Source organism: Varanus komodoensis, unplaced genomic scaffold (assembly GCF_004798865.1).
Source record: "Varanus komodoensis strain SLA01 unplaced genomic scaffold, ASM479886v1 scaffold9, whole genome shotgun sequence".
In the NCBI taxonomy this organism is placed as follows: Eukaryota; Metazoa; Chordata; class Lepidosauria; order Squamata; family Varanidae; genus Varanus; species Varanus komodoensis.
The window spans coordinates 14,379,914-14,405,857 of NW_025336598.1; the positions used below are offsets into that span (position 1 = coordinate 14,379,914).

The 25,944-nt window shown below is 39.8% G+C and overlaps 1 protein-coding gene across 1 annotated transcript in view; it reads left to right on the forward strand.

Annotated features, from left to right (window-relative positions):
• Positions 1-11,182: 11,182 nt before the first annotated feature.
• Positions 11,183-25,944, forward strand: part of STIM2 (stromal interaction molecule 2) — an 85,194-nt gene continuing 70,432 nt past the window's right edge. Inside the window, exon 1 of the mRNA XM_044417915.1 lies at positions 11,183-11,638. Coding sequence (XP_044273850.1) covers positions 11,341-11,638 — 298 coding nt within the window. The 5' untranslated portion in view covers positions 11,183-11,340. The remainder of the gene's footprint in view (positions 11,639-25,944) is intronic.

Below are 25,944 nucleotides of genomic sequence, written 5' to 3' on the forward strand. Positions count from 1 at the left end.
ATGAGGCCTGCAATTTACAGCCAGTCTCAAAATGGAGATTGCAAACTGAATGAATGAGGCATTCTGTAGCTGCTGCAGGTATCACATTTCAGGTGATGAGGTCAGCCATGTCCTTGCCTGCTCTGTATGCTCTTCTGGTGCTAACTGTTGTCCTGGGCAAGGGTTTTACAGTTCATTATCCTTAAACTGAAATTGGGAAAGGTTGCCTGCAGATAGAGCAAACGTTCATACCGAAGACTGCTCTGTTAAGGAGGACACTTGGCCTCTTGTTTGGGATGAAACACACAATTCTTAAATAGGCAGAGAGCTAAAGTAGACAGAAACAGTGGGTACATCAACAGAACTTTTTTGGACTTTTCTTCCCTGCCCCCAAATTTTAATCACCTGCGCTAAGTAAGAATTCTGAAGAACTTGAGCATTTGAGCAATCTTTTAATTGGTCTTAAGAAAAGCATCCCCTTTCCCCTGGCCATAGCACCACATGGACCATTGCTTTGCTTTTTTATGGCTTGTACTTTATAATTTATTTACATTTAGGAAAGCAGAGCAGGATCTTTCAGTGGCTCAGCTAAGCAGTGTTCTGCAATTGTGCAATTCAAGGATGGCAGATTTCAGAGCTGCCAGATTTATGTTTCATTTTACAAGAACCAGAATATCTGCCAGCCTGAGCCATGTGCAAAAAGCATCCACTTAGAATTTAAGAACAGGTTGGCCCAGGCCCATTGTGATTCTAGGAATTTATCAGTGTCAGAAATGAACTGAGCTCACAGTTCTGTACAAAAACGTGGTCACCCAGGCTCTATGCACTTCAGCAGCCTAATTTAGCTGGTAAAAACCATCTTTCTTTTGCTATTGTTGGACTATTGGGAGCCACAAATCTTTCCCAACCTACTGCCAATCACCCAGAGATATTTTAATAATCAAAGCTTGGCAACCCTTTAAACATAAAATAACACATCTCATTATTTGATTGATTTCCTTTCATCCTAACATTAGGGTCATAGTTTTAATGAAGACGAGAATAAAATATTACAAACATTTAGTTATGAATGAACATTTAGATTTTCCAATTTTTTTTTTAGGTAGGGATGAAATTAGGCCTTGGTCATGTTTTCTTTCTTTTTGCTCTTTGCTGAGTCCCTATTTGCTCACTAATTGCACTGAACATCCCGACTATTTGGGCATTATCCAGATACAGTACTTGGTCTACCAGTCCAATATGCGCATTGTGCTTTATTCAAGCTGTCTGCCAGGAAATCTTTTAGAACTTTGAGATAATTTTCAGGTTTGGAGCACAGAACGAAGGCTGGTTTCATTTTTTTAAAAAAATCCCTTTATTCTAGAAAAAAATAGGTTAAGGAATGGAGTATTATTACTTTTACATTCATACCCCATCTTTCTTCCTCTTGCAAGGAACCCAAGCAGTATATAGCATAATTATAATATAATTCTTTGTTCTATTAGAGCAGGGATCTTCAACTTTTGAGATCAGTGGGCATATTTAAAATGTTGAGTCTCGAGCAGTGTCACCAAATAGCTACCATAGTGGGGCTGGCTCAGTTCATAAAATGGCTGGTACAGTCGGCCTAGCCAGTCACAAAACATGCATTTCCTAGATGAAGGTTAGAAGAAATGTGAGTTTAGAAGAAATGTGACATGGCCCAGAATTTGCATAGAATGAAAAGGCACATTGCAAGTCCCATATCACAAAGCCACTCTTTTGAAGGCAAATAAACACCAAGCCTGTCAGTCCATTAAAGAAACTGAGAAATAAATTATCAGGAAGGGCAAGACATGGAAGGTACCAAGAAAGGTGTCTTCAGGCTCATGGGTGTCTGTGAGCACCATGTAGGAGACCTCAGGATTAGAAGTCAGGCTTGTCCAGTGAAGTTGATTATCACTAGCACTGGGACTGATGACAGGAAGTGCGATATGTAGCTAATGTATAGAATAGTCCACATCTAGGAGCAGTGATGTCAATTGCCCAAATGATTTAAAAACAGATCAGACAATTTATGGAGAATTGGCATGTAATCTGAAATTTCTCAGCTAAGGCTATTGCATAGAGAATAAGCTTCAGAGTTGCCCAGTGAATGGTTTACTGGTCCAGCATGCTTCCTGCTCATTTTTTTAAAAAATGCCCAAAATATCTTCCACACCACTGCAGAGCAACTACAGCTAAGCACATATTCTTGGGTGTTATTCCATTTTTCCTTCTCTCATCAGCAGCCAAGGACCATAAGACTCTGTACATCCTGACTGATTCCTGTTATAACTAACTTCATGTGCATGTTACTGCAATCACTACTGATGTCAGTCTTGGATGAAAGATGAAAATATTACATTTATATGTCCAGAAATAACTTTTTACACACTATTCATATATGTCTTCTGGTCAGTCATAGTGTCTCTGCCTAACCTACCTTGCAGGACTATTCTGAGGATAACATTGAACATTTGCACAAGGTAGGCGTGTCATGAGTGGAGCCTGCTGGAGCCGGAGGTCAGACTAGGTGGTGCTGGAGGCCCCTTCTGATTCGCTCTGTATCTATGATTCTATGAATTGCTTCACCCTAATCTCCTTAGAACAATGGTGGGATGCAGATATTACAATAATTCTCCCATTTGCTTCGCACCCATGCAAACTAGGAAACACCAAAATATATCCATCTACTCCCTGACTCTCATGTTCTCAAGGGAGAGCAAGAAAGCTTATTCCTTAATTTGTGCAGCTAGAACACATGCTATGGCATTGAGGGAGACCATTGAGGCAACCTGGCTTACCCCTCTCATGCACCCCACCCTTCTGCTTCCAATCTTGGAAATTATCTTCTGGGTATTTCCTGAATAACGATCTACTCTTGACAAGTGCCAGCTCCATGTGTGTTCCAGCTGGAACCAAGACCTCTACTGGGGAAATAAAATCCCACATATTTGCCCTCTGGGCATTTTGGTTTGAATGAACAGTCATTTCTTTAGCTTATCACTTGCAATTGGTCTCATATGACTCATCTGGTGACTCAGGATGGCTTCCTGCTTCAGGCAGGCTCACCCCTTCATTTTATAACTCTTCTGCATGGGCAATGAGACAGGAAAAAGGCTTTTGGATCTCCTCCTCTTCCCAGCTGAACAGCTGACATATCTTTTGGTTGCTCAAGTTCATTTGCAGATATCTTTTGTGGAGCATATGGGAAGAAACCCACCAAAACTTCTGTGGCCATTCTTAGTGGGGGAAGATTTGACTCAAGAATCCTTTTTGCCTTGCTGTGCCCTATTTCATCTGCTTTAAATTAAAAATCAAAAGCTGTCTGAGGCTGGTTGAACTCTCATGGCTTTCCCCAAAAATCCAAGGGGCTGTTGTTGTCTTGGCAGGTCCAGCCAGAGGCATTTTGCTGCCACAGAGCAGCAGATGGCATCACCCCAAGTCAAGCCATGGTGTGTTGTACCCAGAGCCAGCCCTGTTGTTGCATCTGAAGCAGAAAATTCCACAAGCAGCTCCTCCTATTTCTTGGCAGTAAAAAACACAACAGCGATAACCAGTGCTTTTTTTTGTCATAGAACGCACCGGAACGGAGTTCTGGCACCTTTTTTCAACAGTTTTTCCAAGTTTTAAAAGTAACTTTTGAAAATTTGATGTTTGGTCCACGTGGATTTGAATCACCCTGTTGAGTGTAGCAGGTTGGCGGCAAAATCATTAAAATGGTGCATGTGGGCTGCTTGTGTGTCGTGTCCGATGCATGTGTACTTCATCCACACTGGTTGTGATGGCGCTACTTGGCTTGTGGCTGGTCGTGTGGTTGTGCGCTGAGTGCTTACCTTTATGTTTCGTTACACGGCGACCGTTATGTTTTGTTACACAACTGATGTGTGTGGGTGTGTGTACAGTGATTGACTACGTGTGAAAGGTAAATAATTTTGTGAGTTCTGGCACCTTTTTTCTTACAAAAAAAGCACTGGCGATAACAAAAAGTGGGACACTTCAGCCTGTGTTAGGGCCGGCCGGCCCTTTGTCTTAGGGTGAGGGATGCTCTTGGGCTGTCCATAAAGCTACACTTCTCAGCTTTTCAGAGGGAATAGGATGTTAAGGGTCAGATCATACAACTGGCTGCCCCCCTCCCACTCTAGTCACCAATCTGTAGTCTTTTGGGTATGCCTACTATATGTCTGATGTATCTGTGGCAAAAAGCAGGGGGTGGGGGGAGTTGCCCATCAAGACCTGAGGCAGTGAGCCTATTTAACAGAAGAATGGAGTAAAAGGAGATCCTGTATCACAGAGTGACGGAGAACAGAAAATGGGGCATGAGACTTATGCTGGATGAATTAACATCTGGAGTGAGAGAATGTGCAGAAGATCATTTGCAGGATTTGTAAAAGGAATCCTAGAATGAAGTCTAATAGCCTGATCCCAGACGGCTCCCATAGGAGTGGGTGTTGTGCCTCACCCATCCTCCCAAAGATTCAGAGGCTGGAATGCTCCGAGGCAGCTTGTTGTTCATTTCCAAGTTTTTGTGACTTTATGGCCACTGTGAAAGGGAAATAATAGAGCTGAAGGCAGAAAACGAGGTGACTGGGGAGATGAGGACATCAAAATTGGGATGGGAAGATCCCTTTGGGTAATGGGTGATCATATGGAGAAATTGCATGAACACCAGGCAAATCAGGCCACCTGAAGATCATCAATAGTTTGCTGGCAAGGCTTGGTGAATTAGTACAGGACAGACCTGGGTTCTCTGAAAAGGGAATTGAGATATAGGAGAGTCATAGTAAGACAGTCTTTCCTAGCCTGGCACATTCCAGATGTGGTAGTACCCATTATTCCCAGCCAATGGTGGCATAATGATGATGAGAATTGTAACCTTTTACAATGTTAGATTATAAATGTTATAATCTAACATTTCTAGAGGGTCTCAGGTTGGGGAAGGCTGTAATAATAGCCGAGAGATTGAAGTCCTGGCACCTGAGGAATTGTGATTTCGTGTTGCTTTGCAGGTGGCTAGGAGTCCTCACTCCTGAATTTTCTGGATAGCAGAGCGGATTAGGAGCCCTTCTTGCATCACTGCCTGCCCTTCCTTCCTTCCCAAAATAAGTCATAATTCCAATTTCACCACCTCTTTGTCCAAAGAGCTGGATACTTGCACCACAAACGTGCTGGCAAGGGCATGCTGACCTTTTCTTTTATTTAGACATGCTGGAGAAGCATTTCCACATTCTAAAGGTGCATATTTTTCAAAAAGCAAATGACTAACAAAGCAATGCAGTCTCAAAGTTGTACTCAACTTGTTCTCTCTATTTATACAGAGGGTGCCAAAAATATGCACATTTTAATAGAAAGGAAAAACTGTATTAAAATTGTAATACTCAATATAAATCGATAACAAAAGATGAATACAAGTCATGTTTGACTTCTGCAATTACAAGAGGTGCTCAAAGTGGTTACCATCCGCTTCCAGACACTTCTGATTATGGCAAACTACTGCTGTGTATACAACTTTTTGCACCCCTGGTATATAGTTGTCTTAGCATAAATAGAATACAGAAAAAAAGGATAGATAGATAGATAGATAGACAGAAAGACAGACAGACAGACAGACAGATAGAAAATCATCCGGCAGCACCCTGTGGTGCTCTGCACCTTATCTCAGATGTTTATAAATCGTCTTTGAGCGTGTTAATTTTTTCAACTGACTATTACTAGGAAGCATGCATGTATGTTGGGGCTTAGTATGGCAAATTGGTGCATGTGTGTGCATGTGTGCGCATGCATGTGCATGTACTTTGTAAATTGCCATGTGTTTTTCTTGTTGAGGAACAGGAACTATTGGTTTGCCTTGTTTCAGTGGACACTGAGGGCAGATTATGTTGGTGGCAGCTATTTCCTTTCTTCTTCAACTATTTTAAAAACACTGCTTGCAATGACACTCTTATCACTTGAGTGTCATTCTTGGGGGAGAACATTGGACTGAGATCTGATTGCACTGATGCAGCCAACACAAGCAGCATTTTGTTGAGGACAAAACAAAACAAAAATCCCCCTTATTCATTGTCTGACCATGAGAGAGACAGACAAGACCAGCAAGTAATTTCATATTAAAAGGACTCCTTCTTGTAGATCCACGCTAGCAATAGAAAGTGAGCCTATCTCCAGTCAGGACCAACTGCCACAGTCCTCATGCATAGTGAATTTATATGTTTAGCTTTTTGCACTGATTAGTAACAGAAAACATCACAGAAGAAAATATTCCATTACATTACATACATGGTTACCTTGATATACACTTCTGCTGTCAAAACTTTGGTCTCCAGGCTTAACTTTACACATTCTGACCTTATTGGCACAGGATTATTTTATACTTTCAACTCTCTTGTGTCTCTCTGATAAAACCCCAAATAACTGATCCTTGTTATTTGGTCATCAGGAAAATTCATTTTCTTCAGTCTTCAGAAGTATAAAAAGAACTGTCACTGAGATCAGCATGGTAAGCCCATTTAAGTGCTACCTTTCTTCAAAACAAAATGAACTGTTTTGCTCCACCGTACAACAGAAATCACTCCCACAATTATGGCAAAACTGTGATTTTGAGGAGGATTGTCCCAGCCTTATTATATAAATATTGCACACTTTGAGTATGGTAAAATTAATATGCCATCAGATTGTACTGCTTCTATTCTTCCCATTAGCTTTTTAAAAAGTATACGCCATTTGTTGTCATGTTTTAGCATAGTCTTGTGTGCTTCCTACTTCTCCAAGCAGCAGGAAGTTCCAGACCTGATTTCCTTTTGAAAAGAGACCACCTGAGGGGGAGACATTTATTTTCACACTAATGAACAGACCCAGCTTTGCAAAGCTTGGAATAGCAGATTACTTTTTAGAGTTCAGCCCTCAGGCTACCCTTGTCCCAGAAAATTCTTCTACCTTTTTTTCCCCAACCATTCTTATTCATTCTGATTGAAAAGAAATTGCTTTTGAAGAGACATTTAAAGGAGAAAAGAATAATGAAATTCCCACAAATTGGGATCTTATGAGGCCATGGAGAGGAATATGTGTGAGCATCCTGCCTTTTATTGTGCAAACATCTCACTGGCTGCCCAAAGCCTTCTCATAATGCAATGCAATTCAAGCACAGAGGAAGGAAAGATATCATAACCCCCCAACTGCTCTCACATAGGACCTCTAGGAAGCTAGGGAAGTGTGGGAAGTTGAGGAGGCTGTAAAGAGATGGAGAGGAGTGTAATAGAAAGAATATATATATATATATATATGCACAGCCCCCTTGACCACCTCGTAGTGTCAAGTACTCTAAAAATGCCACCAATGGAGATGAAAAATCCATTCTAAGGCACCTTGAGAATAAGGCAAAAAGTTGATGCCTCTTTTCTTGGAGAAGAAAATGGTTCTTCCATCTTATTTCTTATGGCACTGTTATCATTTGTTAAAGAATAAAAGGTATAGAGGCTGCATAATGCCTTCTCATAGTTAGCATTATGGTCTCTCTGGCTGGGTCACCACAATATTTTGGTAAAAATGCTGTGAAGCAATATAAAACAAAATGCCATCTCTTTTCCTTTACTGAGCAGTGTCTAAGATGCTTTGCCGTTCTTATCTTGTGGCTTCCTGCATAGGATGTGCCCCTTTTTCTGATGAGTTTACAGGAACACGGAGGAAGCATCTCCACGCCAATCTGATTAACAGTGTACAGCCCCTGTGTGAAGTAGGTCCTTATCTGTCTTGAATAATTCAGAACATCCTTCCACTTCATGAGATGGACCAAATGTTAATATGATGAAGGAAAAAAGCCCTGCTCTGTATATCCTGTCTTCATGTCATACTTCCATAATTTAATACACCTTTTAATTTTGAACAATTTATGCACTCCATTGTTCTTAAGGAATGCTAAGATATGAAAAGCCTGGGAAATGATGAACTTCTGACTTTATTTATTAGATTCCTATCCCACCTTCTTCTCACAAAGAATTTGAGGAGCTTACATGATTGTTCTCCTGCTCTCAATCTTCTCCCCACAACAACAACCCTATGAGGTAGGTTGGGCTGAGTGCCTGTCACTGGCCCAAATTCACCCAGTTGGCTCCATGGCTGAGTGAGGAATAGAACTCAGGACACCTGAGTCCCAGTCCCGCAATTTTTAGTATGCCACACTGGCTTCTTTATTTGCAGGAACAGTGACATACATATAAGTTTTACTTCTTTTGTTATTAATACTGAAAGCACCTAAATTTGTCTGTTCATACTGGGAAAGATATTGGCCCTTGCCTACAGATTTATGATAGGATACAAAAGGGAAAGTGTGTGGGGACAGAAGAAGGAAGCAAGGGCTGGAAGAACTGCCCGTCTTCCTGCAGATCAAGGTGGCCTGATACATCTCCCTTTTACCACAGTGTTCTTCCTAGGAAGACAGAGTGCAGTCCAGAAAAGCTGATGTTTCGGGGCAGGAGGACCAAGGAGCACCTGAGCCTGGCTGTGCTCTTGCTTCCCCTCCCCATGTCAAAGTCTACAGTGTAGCTTTATTGAATTGTCTAGCTGTCTGATGATTATGGGTAATTTCCTCCTCAGCAAAATGTGGTGGTCTTTTTTTTTCTGAAAAAGATCTGGTGGTTTTGGCAGGGTATTTGTGGGTTAGGAACATTTTTACTGAGCAAGATCTTGCAGTAGGCTTGGAAATTTTGTTCCCAAGCTCACTGCAGCGACTTGCTCAAAGTGATTACAAAATACATGTGCTACATAACTACCACATCATGCTCAAAAATAAAATGGCTTTGCCATGCTTAGGTGGGTCTAGGGCTGCAGGAAAATGTCTCCAGACTTTTTAAAATTACACTTCATTTGATCTGTGATTGCACTGAGGAAAAGCAATGGTTGCCCTGCTTCTTTAGTGTGGGAAAATGAGTCGACGTTGGCCCCTTGGCTCAGCCTTGGCTGACCTGCCCTACCAGTCTCCCTGGCCACAAGCCAGCTTTCCCGTGTCTCTGGATCCCCTGGCCAATGGTAGAGATCAGAGTGCTTCTCTTTAGCTCCGCAGTCCTGAGGGAACTTAATAGCTGATTTATTAGCTGGTAACTTTTTAAGAATCTGATCCGAGTTATGCTGCTATATACACAGCTGTTAAGGAGCCATGAATGTATCAATGATATCACACGTATAAATGATTTAGATATAAATGTTATTTGTTCTAAGCGAACAGAGGTATTGTGGACAAGATGCCCTGCAGAGATTACTTGATAAAGTAAGAGTTCAATCATAGAGTGCCCTGACAGTTTTTGTGTACAGGGGAGTCATAGAATTATTTCGCGTTTCAGCTCCAAAGTCTCGCAATCTTTGGTCCACCTCCCCTGCCTTGCAGCCAGCATGGAAAGTACTGCATTGGCTGCCTCTCCAAAGTTGGAAATCAGGTTAACAGTATTGCAAATGAGAAGGATCTTGGAGTTGTTATAGATCACAAGCTGAATATGAGCCAACAATGTGATGAAGCTGCCAAAAGAGCAAATGCTATTGTAAGCTCCATTAATAGAAGTATTACTTTCCAATCATGTGAAGTACTAGTTCCCCTATACTCAGCACTAGTCAGACTTCACCTAGAGTACTGGGCACCAAGGTTTTTAAAAGATGCAGAAAAATTGGAAAGGGCTAGAGGAGGGCAACAAGGATGATCCAGGAGAGATTGAGATATTCAGCCTCAAGACTGAGTGGTGATAATAGCACTCTAGGAGCACGTGAAAGCTTGTCATAAACAGGAAGGCCAGATTGCATGATATCTCTTCTTGATCATCCCAGAGGACAGGCCTTAAGTTACAGGAAGCCAGATTGCAGCTTGATATCAGGAAAAATTTCCCGTCTGAGCAGTACAACAATGGAATCACCTGGGGAGGTTGTGGGCTCTCCCATTATTAGAGGCATTCAAGATACAACCACATAGTCATCTGTGTCCTGCAACAGCAAGGCGTTGGACCTGATGCCTTCTTGGTCCTTTCCAACTCTACTATTCTATGATTCTGATTGTGAAGTACGTTAAAGAGCAAGTATAAAGATTACGAAAGTATAAAGCAGCTTAAAGGCAGAAAAACTGCATAATTTGGTCACATGAGAAACAAAAATATAGACAACTGCAACTGATTTTACAAGGTAAATAAAAGGGAAAAGCCGTGTAGGAAAAAGGTGGTCTTCACTGAAAAGCCTTAAAGAATGGATTGGGAGCAATACAGTATCATTGTAGTGCAGCCGTAATAATGTCTAATCTCCAAGAGGTGACGAATGAGAACGTTTTAGCACAGTCTGATTGTATTTGATTGCAATCTCACATGCGCAGACAGCAGCAATCTTATTTAAAGACAATAAGCAGATTAAAATCTCTGTAAAGGGGAAATTTATTATCTGATGATTCATTCATCATTCACGCAAAAACGGGCTGCAATCTTCAGCACACCTTGGAAGGAAGCCCTGCTTAAAGGAAGAGGGACTCGTTTCCGGATAAACAGGAATGGGATTAGGCTACACATGTCGTCCTCTGTCTACATTTGTCTTTCAATGAGAATACGGGCTATAAAAACGGAATTCACGTAAAGCTGGCAGGAAAGAACTCGCCCGGAGAACTCAGCGGAACTTACTTCCCAGCTATCGGTGTGAAGTAAACGATGGCTGGGAAGCCGTTAATTGATGATCGCCTGTTCCACGTGGCAGGAATCAATCCTCAGCGAAGGCAAACCAGCAAGTCCCGCCGCTACAGCGAGATGCCCCGAGCACCCCTCTTCCCCAAGAGATCTATTACTATGGGGCATTTTCTGATTCTCCGATCTGGGCCAAAGATCGACAGATAGATAAGCACAAGCACTCCGTACATCTTCCGCCCAAATGTTTCTTCCTGGCAGTCCCCTCTCGTCCAGCCCTGCCTGCAGCCTCCTTTCCCCTACGCGAAATGAAAGAGCCACCGAGCGCAACCGAGCAGTGCCGCGGAAGCTTCACTGCGCATGCCCGCTCGAGAGCCAAAGAATGTGACAAACCCTAGCAGGGCCGAACGGGGAAGTTTGGCGCCGCTCTCCGCAAAGGCGCTCCCTGTGGCTTTGACGTGGCCCAGCCCGCGCATGCGAACTGGCCCGCGCCCGTCGTAGTCTTGGCGGCCGCGGCGGCACTGGCAACGGCGAGAGCAGCAAACCGCCGCATCCGCGTCGCCGCTTTCGTCACCGCAGCGTGAGACACCTGGGGGCGGGGCGGCGGCGGCGGCAGCAGCAGCAGCATCAGGGACTGACGGAGGCGGCGCGGCGACGCTCCTGCTGCTTCGGCCGCTGAGGGAACCCGTTGCGCAGCCTTTGATCGCCGGCTCCCGCCGCACTGATGAGCTCGAGTGGCCCGACTCCATCCGTTGCCGCCGGCGACGACAGCCGCAGCAGAAGGAGGAAGCGAGCGCGGCCGGGGGAGGTCTTGCTGCTGCTGCTGCTGCTGCTCTTGCCGGAGCCCGATGCCGCCGTCTCCTCCTCGTCGTCGTCCTCCTCGTCTGCCGGGCGCTGCGAGCCGGAGGCGGGAGACGTGGCTGACGGCGGCAGGGGCAAGAGGGGAAGCGGCGGCGCCGCTAGAGGAGGCACTGTTTCTACTTCCACTTCCGCGGCGGCCGACAGCCCGTCTCTGGGGACAGGTAAAAGACTGCCGGGCGGGATTGAATAAAGAAAGCGAAGCAGCAGCAGCAGCAGCAGCATCCCTCGCGAAGGGGGAACGGAATCGCTTCGGACATGCGTGGTGGGCAGCGGAGGGTCTCTCGCGCTCTCAGGGGCGCCGCACGCATTCCAGCTTTGTTTCGAGGTGGTCGTCTGGGGTGGTTTTTAGGCGCTCGCCTGACAATGCTAGCGCACAAATGTTTGGTGGCATGTGTATCTTGGGGGCATGCTCGCCAGAGCTCCTGGATTGGCTGCAGCGCGAAACCTGGGTTTGCTGCCACGTCATGTGTGGAGTGGGAGTCATGGGTATTGTGCAGGGGACAACTGTGCTTTCTTTGCACGTGTAGCGGGCAGGTGTGCTTGTGTGGAAGCTGCGCTCCCGCAGCTCCCTGCCGAGTGTATTCAGTTTAGGGTAAGCCTGAGTGTACTGCTGCGTAATGTGTGAAATGGCTCTAAAAAGAGAGAGATGTGGGTAGGGAAGTGTTCGCGTGTGATCGTCTGGGGGCGTTTCAGGGTGGTCATGAGGGGATCAGGTAAAGAAAATGGTGTGTGTGTGTGTGCGCGCACGCCTATATGAGAAAGAGAGAGAGAGAGAAGCAGACAAGCTATCAGTAACAGTATTATACTGCAGATTTGACTGGGTATCTTCATAGAATGTAGCACAAATTATAACTTTAATCCTAAACTTATGTCCTGAAGAACATTTAGCACAGGTAGCACAGCAAATCTTCTGAACACACTTGTGTTATACCACTTATATTGAAATGTAGGTAGTGTAGACCCTTTCAATACATGTTTATGGGTGGAGCAGGCAAGATCCTAATCTGTGTTAAGGCTAAGATTGTTTGCAATCTTCTAGGATTTCATCTTGAAAACTAGAAACCCTCTTTGATACTTTCTTCATGTACTTAATTCACTGATCAGCACTATGTTTTTAAGCATCCCAAATGCTTTTTGTTTTATTTTTTTGAGGAGAAGGAAGGCAATCGATCCTGTTGTCTTGGCTCTGTCACTGTTCCTTCTCCCTCCAGTTATCCCTGCAGAACTAGATTGGTCTGCGGGCAATTGGGGCTGTGTTTTTAGAATTGCTAGTCAAAAGAAGCAGTAGCGGCAATGCGGAATTGAGGCTCGTGTGTGAAGCTTCTCCGGTAATCCAAGATTTCATTAATCCACAGGAAGTTCCTATAAAAGTGTGCAAGAGACTTTAAAAAAATCTTAGTGGGGGGATGGTGTAGTATATTTATCACAAATTTGTTTGCATTTTTTAATGGTCGTGTGTGATCATGGAGGCCTGCTAAATTTCAAGATTATGATCACTGCTTTAACAGTGTATTTTATTTCTGGGTCTAGTGCTGCGCAGAAGGCAAATTACACCGTTTAGCATATCAGTCAAACCTTAAGCAGAGTGAAGGAAGTTGGAGTGAAACAAACGGTTCTATGAAGGGTTGCTTATACTTTATCAACAGGAAGACTCATTGGGAGGCTGTGAAATTCATTTGCAGGAAGGGGACTCACAATCCTAGTGTTGTAAGAGAGAAGATGGAATGCAGATTGTTCTGGAAGATGATTTGTGATGGAGCTAAAGCCTTAACCCTGTGCACTATAGTTATAGACACCTGTAAGAATGTGGCGGCGGCAGCAGGAAGGCTTATGCATACAAATAAAACAAAAACCTACGTAATATGTACATAGAAATGTAAATGTATGACACAATTTCATATTGAAGAATAATATTTTTTAAGTTGTTTTGTTAATTTTCTCTTCAAAATGTTGAAATTGCTCTAAAATTATTATATTATGCAATGTTAAAGAAGTGTTCTTCACTTTAGGCATGTCAGTAAGCCAAACCATAAGCTTAGAGAAGCACTGGAATGTAATCTAGTAGCTCTATTCAGGCATTATGCTTTTTTAGAGCTAAATTGACATTTTTGAAGAGAATAATTGACAAAAAACTTGAAAAATCCCTTACTGTTCAATATGAATTATGAAAGACTTGTTTTATGCATTTAGATTTCTGTGTACATATTTTATAGTTATATATTTTATTTTTATGCACATACTCTCCCTCATCCAACCATTCCTGCAGGTGTCCGTTCCTATAGCATATAGGGCCAAACCTTCAGTTCCATCATGTTCAAGAATTTTCTCTCATAAAAATGTACATTCTGTCTCTTTCTTGTAAGGCTAGGATGGCCAGTTTATTTCCTGAAGGATGTAGCCACACAAACCAGGCCAACCTCTGGTTATTGAACCTGCTCTCTCCATGTTCAGCAAGAAAGTCTGATTTGCTTTTTCTGGGTGGCAATCATGTCTCTATCAGGGAAGGCATCTTTAATAGTTAGAAAATGAACCAGGAAATATATCACTTGAAACCTTTCATCGGTAAGGCTAGCCCTGCTTTTCAAAATGTCAGTCACAGCTAGACAGGAGCAGGCTGTTTTCTCACAGAATGAATGGGCATAGGCAGAATTATGCCTGCATATTTTGCCTTTTATCTCAGTCAATTTTAATGAAATCTGAGAGTCCAAGCTCAACCCCAGTAGTGCTGGTAATAGGGCATAGACATCCATGACTATAACCGTTTGCTTTAATACATCCTCAGAAGTCTATGGATCTGTCATGTGGGTTTCCAATGAAAAACATGGTAGTGAAGGAAAATTGTGCATTGTCATTTTTGTGAAACAGGAGAAAAGTAAAAGCTTCATAAAAAAGCCATTACTACTGCTGGGGGATTTTCTTTGTTTTTATTATGTTTTATTTTTGTCCCATCCTTCTGCTGCAGTGTTCAGAATAGTTTATGGGGGTGGTGTCTATTATAGTCTCTGAGCAATTTCATTCCATGAAAAGGTAACCTAGAAATAATTTTAGAGTAGATGTGTAAGTTAAAAGCAAAAAGGTACCATGTTCCATCAGTTGCTAGGAAAGCAGCCCACCTGAAACCATGAACTGCCACTGTTGTCAGTCAGTTTTGATGATACTGGATTAGACAGGCCAATGACACGAGCCTGTATAAGGTAGCTTCTTATGTGTAAGTGATTTGCCAGAGGGCTTCCAGTGAATGTTATGATTGAACAGGTATTCAGGCTACCTCCTTTTTCCAAGTTCAGCCCTGTGCACCTTGTGTGTGTGTGTGTATGTTGGGACAAGCAACTCATGCCATCTTCATAGTATCCCTAGATGATTTACTTGTATTATTATATTTATAGTGATTGGCATTCTAGGAACACATTGTTCTGGCATTTCTGAATTGGTGGTATTCGGTAGAAAAAATGCTGTTAACCATGACACTGTGTTTATGTTTTCAAGCAGTAGGCCAATGCCTTGATGTCAGTTAAACTAAACTTGATGGAGATCACATGTATTTGCTTTTTCTATGGATTTCTTTTAACCTTTTCCAGGGAAAGCTTCTGAGTAGGTGGTGTAGTTACTGGGGTTTGAAAACACTAACAGTGAGTGCTTCTCACTGTTCTCACTAGGCCAGTGTGATGTGGGGAGTTGTCCTGGAGTAGCTGCCTGCAAGCAGTCAAACTTGCCATACCTCTCTGCCCCTCTCCCCTTGCTCTCCCAGAGCTCCACCACTGACTGACTTAGGACTGGGTCTCAGTGGTCACGTGGTGAGGGCCCCTCTGGTCATTTGCTGAGGCAGACTGGAGTCCACCTAGGGCAGAAGGTATCTGGAGAAATAGACCAGTGTGATGGGAGGGCCATCTTCTCTTTCTGTTTCCTAGTTTAACTAGATGGGGAAAAGCTGCCACCCTAAGCCTTGTTTCAAGGCATTTGGAGAACATTTAAGCTTTTGTTAAGTCTCCAAAGGGATGGAGCCTTACAGTGGAGAACAACTACCAAGAATTCCTGTCTGTATGTCCTTGCCATATGTATAAATGATTTAATGAGAGATGATTTCTTGAGGGAAGGCTCAAACCTTTTTGTTGTAGTCTGCCTGTACCAAATTCCAGTATATGTCATCCTTCCAAATAAATACTTGACAGATTGTGAGCATGTGTCTCCTATATCAGAATGAGTGGGTTAGGGACTACTGTCAATTTCCATCTGGTTAGCATTTTGCTGATGTGATGGCAATGGAGGGAGAACAGTAGGTTGGTTTTGGCAATTGGGTTAGTTGTGTTTCTTGCCTCTCCCTTTTGGTCCAGTTACCCTGGGTGCTTTCATAAAATAAGGATCTATTTAGCAAGGGTGGCACCTGACAGTTACTACTGTTACTGTGTCACTAGCGGGAGAACCATTTCTCCATAGTTCATCTAGACAGAGCAGATGGAACTAAGATCAGTTTGTATTTTATTCAAAGCATACTGAAGTCCCATTGGTAATGTTAGTCTTCTGAGTGCATCACTATTATTGATCCAAGCTGAGAATTGTTCTTGAAATAGTTTTAGCACTGTGATGGCACACAATAATGAAGAATAACAGAATGAACATATAGAACATCAACAGCAGTTTTTTTCTTTGAAGAAGAATATGATGATCAGACTACAACAGATGCAGAGGTGGTGGTCTGATATATGCCACTGTTCTGATCATAACACTGCCAAACTGCATCAAACTGCTGGAAAGTCTGAATAATGTGTTTTTCCCAGCTGAAAGTTGGGGAGGTTTCATACTCACTGTCACTGCTTGCTGACAGGACTTCATCAGTTATAAAACCATATGATTTTTAGTCACTGTAGGTGCAGTTATCATTTTGAAGTATTGGTTGTTATGGAGACAAAGCTTTGTGACACATACTGATTAAATTTATTGCATAACAGTTATACATTTTTCTATTGCAGTAATTTTGAACTTGCATCAACCATAGGAAGTAAAAGGTATACATTAATATGTAGCACATAGAGGAAGATTCCTTTAGCTGCCAAATTCCTGAATATCACAAGTGTATATTTCAGACTAATATGTAGGAGTTGATTGTTTTCATTTGGAAATATTAATGCTACCTGTATCCCAGACATAATTTCCATAGCTACTAAAACGTTAGAAATCTAGCAGAAAGGATACAAGGTGTACAGAATAGAACTCTTAACATTTTGTATTCTGTACACATTCATATTGGTAAAGTATGCCAAGAGCTTTCCAAATTTTGGTATGTAGAAAGAATAGAATCAGCAGTACCACTAAAGCAAAATAAGAGTCTTCTTGTATTCCCTTTGGGCAACTTGTCTTCTGTCATATGTATATCAAACATTGCAATTGTGCCTCTGGAAGTCATGATCAGCTGAGAATCCTGGAAGTGTGTTTTCTCATTGTCTTGAGAATGAAATATTCTTGCCAGTGTTGCAAAAGAAACATGGCCAACTAAAAGTGGAAATATGGGGATCCATGCTTTGTAGTAACATTATGTGAAATGATTTTTGTTTGGCAGGCTGGTACATAGAAATTAGTGTACATTTTTTCTTCATGTTCTTCTCTGTATGCTTTTTTGATCATTTGTTTACTGTGCTGTGATTCTAATATTCAGACTCTAATATCTGGGTTTTCAGGTCATGTTGATTCTGCTTCTGTTTGTTAGCATGCTTTTGGAAGGGAAACTGAAATGTTTAAGGTGGTGTAGATATGCTGATTACTATGGCTGATTACTAAAATGTCTAATTTTAATGTACTTTTAATGATAAAGCTGACGAGTTGCCAGGAAGGAACTTGCATTTTACCAGAACAAATGGTTGAATAGCTCATTATAAACCTAGATCTTTTCATCTATCCCTCCACTTAATATCCTGACTTTTTTCCTCCTATGAGGAACCCTAAGTGGCTTTGAATTGTTTGGCATATTATTTCTACAGAGTAAGAATTCCTAGCAGTATGAGGCAAAGTTTTTGAGCTTTTCTGTCAGAGATTTGCTTGCATGAATTTCCTTTCATCATACTGGAATCGAGTTTACAAGTGGAGGTATGATAAAGATAAATGTTGTAATAAAGACAACATTTATCCTATGCTTTTATCTATGTTTTATTAAGGATACAGAAAGGGCATAACATAGATACATTCCAGTTCATCATATAGCTGAAATTATGGCGTTTGCAATCAGCTACTAAGAAAGTACTTCTTTCCTTTATCATTTTGTCATTTCTGAATATGTATAGTCATCTAGTTCCTCTTAAATATAATGGAAATACTCACATAAGCTGGTATAAAGAAATGTATAGTAAGATATGTTTTTCTCATTTACTAACTTAACTGTGAACTCTTCTTTGAATGCAATATAGAAAGGGCAGGTTTTGTTTAAGTAAATCATTGTTCCAATGGGTTTTTTTTAACTTTGCTAATTATTGTGGCTGGACCATAATAGTAATAAGTCTTATTCTTGTTCAGGGTTTTTCACTGCTCTTGGGTAGCTCCATCTCTTCATTGTCCAACTACATGATTGAAGAAAAGCCAGCATCCATTTTGAAAATAGGAAACACAGTGCTATAATTAACCAATCTTTATGCATTATGTACTTCCTTACCTTGGGCATTGTATGTTGGGCAGTTTCTTTATCAAGAATTATTCCTTTGAGTTTATTATGTAAGGTAATAGGAGAATATGGAAACATTATGCAAATATTGTCCATTGAGTCTTCAGAGTTGGCCACATTTAAAGGATATAATAACCTAAGGTTGTTTGGAATAAGGATACATCTAATTCAGTATCCTGCTTTTTTCTGTGATTAATCATTTGCCCATTAGAAGTACATGAATCAAACTTGAAGAAAATAGCCTTCCCCTGCTGTTGCTTTCCAACTACTGGTTTTCTAGAGGCATAATGGCCTGAGACATGGAAGTTCCATTTAGCTACCATGGTCAATAGTTCCTGGTAGACCTATCTGCTCCTGAATTTGTCTAATCTGCATTACCACATCCCATTGCATCACATTCATAAATGTACGAAAGTATGTGTTGAGAAGAAGTAATTTCTGTTTTCTACTCTAGGGAGAAAAAGCTTTCACTATGCATTTTCTCTACTTAGTGAATAATCCATATTCACAAGTCTGTTGGCACTCCTAAAGGAGCTCCAACGGTTTGGTGAAACAGCTTTCATTTACAGGTTTGTCCAGTAGGTAGTGTCACCTGAAGGGTTTTTTTTTTTTTTTTTTTGGTAATCTACAGAGAGTGAATAGAAAGTCATTTATAGGCATGCAGAGCTCATGAATTCTGGATATGTTTACAGAAAATGTCTTCATGTTTTAGAATGCAGACTTACAATAGGTTAGGAACTTGACAATATTAAAAAAAACCTCTTAAAATAGGTGGAATGTTCAAGATACTGCTTAACTGTCAAGTTCTGAATTTATCCTTACCACTACATACATTTTTGTAATCTTGGCAAACCTATTGCTATCTAATTCTCTCAAAGCTTGATTCTTTCAAGTAGCAAATGAAGTGGGAAACCCGGGTCAAGATTGTATTAACCCAGGCTTTATGCATTGTTAGCCATACTTAAAGTAGACCTATTGAAGTGAGTGTGACATCTAATTCATTTTAGTGAGTGTACTCTAAGAGGCTAATACTGAATACAAGACCCAGACTGCAGATGAAGTGCTCATGACTAGATTCTTTCCTTCAAAGAAGTTACACATAGAAAATAACCATGCTGAGAAGTTGCATTTAACTCTACTTAATCCCAGATCCTTCTGTATGGTGCTGTCTAGGGAGAGGAGGAGAGCCTTGTAAGCTGTCTTGGCTTCCTTGCAAGAGGAAGAAAGGCAGGGTATAACTGTAAAGTTCTTGTTGTGATGATGTTGATGCTTGTACAGAAGTAGAACAGGAGCTGGTGCCGAAGTAGCAGTACAGGAATTTCTGTTTTTATTTTTGAAAAACCTTTGAAGTTTTGGAGAGCCGTATGACTATGTATGCAAAAATTTTCATGACGTAAGTTTCATTTGATCAGTAGTTCAAGCTGCATAGTTATAATGCTGTTAACTTCAACACTTTTTTCCTTTTTTATACTGTGTTGCTTTTCCATAATATTTAGTTTGAAATGATCAGAACTTTCAGGAGCATAATCTGAAATGGGAAAATCAGTAAAATGATATATCTGTGAGGGAGTTTGCCTGGAAAAGGCTGTTTAACTTTGTTATGGAAGGTGCCTTAAAATCTTAAAACAGCATTGAGTTTTCCTCCAAATTATTTGGTTGGCAATATTCAGAGAATAGCCAGTAGAAGCACTTTTATATATTGGGCCATTCTCCAGAGTCTAAAATGACTTACTATTTATTTTTGAAGCCGTTCCCAGTGTAATATTATTCGCATTACTGAAAAAGTGATGAAGTACATATAACATCTGTGTACATATCATGCCAGTGTACATACAAAGTCATATTGTAGGCATTTCTCTTTTCTTTTTCTTTTGCTCAGACCTGGGATCACTGACCCTATATGGTAGCACTGAGCATTATACAAACCCTTGTATTAAGACTCCGTGCAGAATGCATGAGAAGCAAAGGTAGACCGACTGATGGTAGGCAGGGGCTAATATTGATTGAATTTTATGTCTTCTGTCTGGGAAACAAGAGCTATTAATTCAACTTTCTCCAACTTTGTGCCCTACACATGTGTTTGACTATAACTCCCATTGTCTATCAGCCACCAAGGCCAGTTTAGGGGTGATAGGAGTTGTATTCGAATAAATCTGGAGGGTACCAGGTTACATAAGGCTTAATTAAGGTTAGAACGGGAAAAATCTTTCTTACTAGACTGTTCCAACTGGGTGAGAAAAATGGGATTCTCTTCTGTGGAATCCAAAAGATGTCAGGAGACAGAGCTGGCAGTGAGTATGAAAAGTGGAAGCAGGAGAAGCAATACTCCTATACAATCTTTGCAATCATATGGGACAGAAATGCTTCTCAGGAAGTAGCATTTTGTATCCAATGCAACACTGTTTTTGTTTGTGTGGGATTGTGAAGCTTTCTGGCATACACAAAGAACTGATGACATAACTTCTTTTCCCCCCCATTATCTTTCTCTTTAATATGAATTGACCCATATGTGTGAACACTGCAAATCTTTTTTCTCTGGTATTATCACTTTTTCAGTGTTTCATACTGTGTCACTGGTCAGGATTCTGCAAATGTAACTTGGGGGTTGGCTGAGGATAGCCTTGTATTTCTGACTTCACCAAGAATAGCCATGTATAGCTATGACAGTGGGACTAGATCAGCATTGTTTTTTGCTGTCTAACTCTTGAGCCTATAGGAAGGGCTCAGTTATTACCGAAGAAAAATATATACCAACAGTGTTTCAACATTGTATAAAATAAATGTTCATTAGTTAAACATTATGTTGATGATGGTTGAGCTAGTTTGCTTGTTCCTTGCAGATGGCTATCATTATGGCCACCATGTAGAAAGATGCTTAAGGGCAGTATCCTATACTAGCTTAGATGGAAAAAAAATCTAGGTAGCATGGCTTGCTGGGGAATGCTGGGAATTGTAAGACTTTTTCTGGTCTAAACATACATATGATATCACTGTAAAAAGCTTCTGAATTACCATTCTGCATTTACTTTTGTGTTGGCAAAATGCATGCTGTATTACTGTGCATATACATGGGAGTTTTGAAGTGCCTGATGATGCTGAAGATGCTCATTTACAAGTGACTCTTCATCTTTTAAAAGTTTTTCTTTATGATCTTGATAATGGCAACTTACAAGTACATGATTAGTCAGTAATCTCCAAACTAAAGGCTACTGTGAAGAGTATTGTATTGTATTCTCTACTCCTAGGTTCTGATATCTTAAAAAATAATTCTTCTCATTTATGTTCCTGGGTATACATCAAAGGTGGGCATCATATTGAATGTAAACTATTTGAGGAGTCTTCATCCATGGTAAATCAGCATATAAATGGCACATTTATCAGCATCTTTGTGAGCCGTCCTGAGGCTTTCGTGACAGGACAGCATATAAATACTTTAAATAAATACATACGTACATACATACTATATTATTAGTAGTATCTATGATAGAAATACTAAAAGACAGCATTGATGAAAACATGTTGGCTTCATAATGTTAGTTTTTCTACATTCTAGACTTTTTGTAGAATAATTTTAAATCAGCAAAAAAGTTGGTATTTAAAAAACACCAATTTTATTTAAACCAATATTTAAATTATTGGTTTAAATTAAGTTTTCCATTGATACTGTTTCATATTATGTCAAAATTAGACTGTTGTTATGTGCCATCAAGTTTCCCCAACTTAGGCGACTGACTTGTGGAATGAAAATTGGACTTCTAAACTGATAACTGAATGCAAATGTATTTGCATGTTTTCATATGAATAAAAAACTAGTTATACTACTTTACATCAGTGCCAGCAGTAGTATTTGGCTCACTTATGACTAATGCCAATTTATTTGGGAATCCTCAGAAAGTGAAGATCTGATCCTTATAGATGTGATCTTTGAATGCATTACTATGCCCAACATTTTTGGGAATATGCTTGTTAGTTGCTGTCTGTTCAAGAGAAACAAGCAATCTAGAAGGTTGTTCTTTTTGTCTTAGTGATTTCAAAAGTCCACACTAAAGCTCTAACTAATATTTACCTGTAAATACTGTTTTTGGGTGTAAAGATCTAGGGCTATTTTAGTTCAAATATACTGAGCTCTCTAATTGTTTATTTACTCTATTGTTTTCTTATATTAAGCAGTTTTTTTAATGCCTTTCAACTGGCAAATGACTGACTATTGCATATATAAAATATCTGATGAAGCAAAGGGTGAGTACCTTTTGGCAGTTTATTCTACTTTTAACATTTGTCATCTTTTAGATTTTGATGTGGTTGCAGCTGTTGAAATGTCTCTTTTATTACTGGATTTGGACCTGCATTGGTTATAAACATTCACTTATCTTTATCAGAACATTTAAATATTCATAAAATCAATAGCATTGATTGATTGATTGATTGCATTTGTATCCTGCCCCATGGTCAGAAGGCTCTCTGGACAGTTCACAGCGCAATCATAAACAATAATACAAAATAGATTTCTGATATTTTTGGAACAATAAACTTGAATATCCTATTATAAATGAATTAATAATTATTGTGATCCTTTCCTATATCCATTTTGACCTTAAATGGTGCTGCACACAATGGAACTTTTATTTATTGAACACCTCAAAGTTGTGCTTAATATTAATGCTTGATAAGGGCAGATTATCAACCAGTTATTGGAGATGTAAATGGGTGACAGAGCACTTACTTAGATGAGTCTGGTTTGCCCTATTGTTGTGTTATTTTGGTCTGAAATTCAAAGGATTGTTGACTTTACAACAATTCGTGCTTGTTATGGATGCCTATGTCTCTTAGATTGGAACCCTGGTATACATTATATATATATATATTTGATATAAGAGTTACAGTCTCTTAATCAAGAGACTGTAGCCAAGAAAATTATTATACAGATTTGACCAAACTGCTCATGACTTGCAACAGTAAATAATTGTCAATGTTTGAACCAGGTCTTTTTTGACAGAAAAGAGATGTTTAAAACAATTTTGTCTAGTTGTTTGCTTAGTGAGAATATATTTTTATTCCCCTCTGTGTATCTTTTTGTTCACGTATTATACTATGTAGCATATTCTCACAGAGAATTAGATACTAGGTTTCCATTTGTAGTGACTTTAGATTATTTTGTCACCTTATGTTTGTAATGCATTGAACTCGACATGTGTATGTCTTTTGTTTTTTGTTGGCAGATTTACTATATATATTAAGCTTGAAATATAGAGGATAACTTGTTCTTTCAAATGTGTGGGCTTGATCCTTCTTCAACTCTTGTAATATCCTTAAGTCTTTTGGCTATTTTGATCTTTAGTCAAACTAGTAGGTGGTAAGTTTGATTTTTAGAGCAGCAAATCTCATTTTCTTTTACCAGAAAAGAGAAACAAATTAAAAGATGCTTGAAACCCATTTTTTAAAAGTGCAGTTAAACAAGAGATCCAATACAACTGTTGCCATGTAAATTCTTACTCTAAACATTTTCAGACTTCTTGATTATTAGACTAAAAGCCTATTTAGTTCTAATGTTCTGTTCAAGTTCCCAAAGTAGAGCATGAGTACGAGCACTCCCTTAGTCATCTCTTCTAAGTTAAAATCTAAATTCAACAACATTTTGTCTTATTTATTAAAACTATGTGTATCTTGGCCAGTTATATGTTAGCATTTCTGTATGCATTGTTTGTTGATTAGACTAGTAATGGAGAGGATATTTAGGCTTATTTTGTACTGGAAGCAGCATGAGTAAATAAAGCGATTGATGCATATGAAAAATGTGGAACTTTTGGGCAGACAAGTACTATGAATTCCATTAAACTGATTTCTAAAGCTGGATGGCATGAGATGTGTTGCTATATCTTTGTGTTCTTTGTGTTGTTCTGGAAAGAAGCAAGAATGGCTGGAAGGACAACAGTGTGATTGCAAGGGGAAACATACATCTTTGCTCATTTGACATGCTTATTTCTGGAGGACACACACAGTTTGCTTTGCTTTGTCTCAACATGAGAAATTATGTTTGTCACTGAGCTGGTTTGAGATTATTATTAATAATAAAGCTTCTCAGTGTTTTTAATCTCTTAAACATTTTTCCTGCAAAATATGCAACTATATAAAAACTATTTATTATTTACAAGATTATGGTATGTTATATTAAAGAAGAGAACAAGCATAATAGATTTATTGCTGAATAGCAGTTAAAGCCAGTTTTCCCAAGAATTTTATTTTGAAAGGTCAAGTGTCCTTTTTATTAGAAACTATGAAATACTTTGCATTTTAACAGAATTCATGGAGGTGTGCCATCTCACAGAGAAGAATAAGGAAATTAAAAGGACCTGTAGGGTATAAGCACCTTCACCTTCCTTTATCACCTTCCTTTTTTCCTTCTGCGGTATGAATAACAGAAATAGAATCTTCCATAATTCATATGGGGAAGTTTTTATGGTGATGATTAGAAAACTATGTTTACATTTCAGTGTAGTTTACTATTCGTTACATATAGAGTGGAAAAATACCGTCCATGTGCTCTTGAAAGCCAAAAGCATCAGTCCTAGCAGATCATTGGAACTATAATCCAATATCGTTTGGAGCAGCATAAGTTCCCTATCTCTGTTAGAAAGCAAATCCTATTTACATGGCATGCATTTAATTTCTTTAGAAAACTCAATTCCATAGTTTTAAGATGGTGAAAAATATGCCATAAAAATGCTCGGGTTCAAAGAATTACTGGAAAACAACAGTCATTAGGAAAAGTATATTATTCAGAACAAAAAAAAGATAGATTCAACAACACATGATTCTGTGGTTCTTCTCTGCCATAAGTAACAAATGTTGGAACAGGTTCTCTATCCTTGCTTATAAATATCTGTGTTTTTCTAATAGTCAAAACAAGTGTGTTTGTTTTTTTAGAGAAGATCACCTGAAATAAAGTCAAGTTCTTTGACTTTAGATTGACTTTAAAGTACAATGCTCAGTCAATTTAACTGAGTTCAATAGGATTTACTCCAAGGAAAATCTTCATAGGATTGCAATCTTAAGTCATATTCTGTTGATTTCGGTTGTCCAGCTTGACTTATATTGCTTTACTTCATTAAGTTATGAATTAAATTTATGAGCCAAATTGCACTGAGCACTCTTGTCATAGGTAATCTCTCAAGGGAAATTTGGCGGCACCCAGACTGTTATCTTTTTGGCAGCCAGCTAAGACATCATTGTTCTTTCTGCTGGTCTTTTCTGCTTAGAATACATTTTTACTATGGCCAATTTTGGAATCTGCTTATCAGGAACCTCTGTTTAAGTGGATGGTATACTGCTGACAGATTGAAATGAACTGAGTTTCCTGAGACGTGTGATATACACTAGTACAGTTTGATTCTTTCTGTAATGGTAACTTGACCTTATGGCAAAATCTAGAAAGTGTTGTTGCTGTTGTTATTGCATTACTTTACTGCCCCACAGCTGAAGCGCTCTGCGCAGTTTACAACAGTTCATAAAAAAGACAATTAAAATACCAAAAATCAGAAACTAGTTTTCTAGCTTTTACAGCTTTACAGTCTCCTTTGTGTTTGGAAATACTTGTTGAAACTGATAGTTTGATTGATCCATGGATCCATGATCCGCGTTTATCCATTAGGGCTAAGCAGGGGGAATGGTACTGAGAATTGGTTTGTCCTATTCAGTCCATGCAGGGAACTGTCACTTTAGCATTTACATCTGTGGTTTCAGTGGACCTCCACTTATGTCTTCTTCAACACTGTGTTTATTGAGCATCACACTATTTCATTAATGGGGGTTTATTTAAGTTAA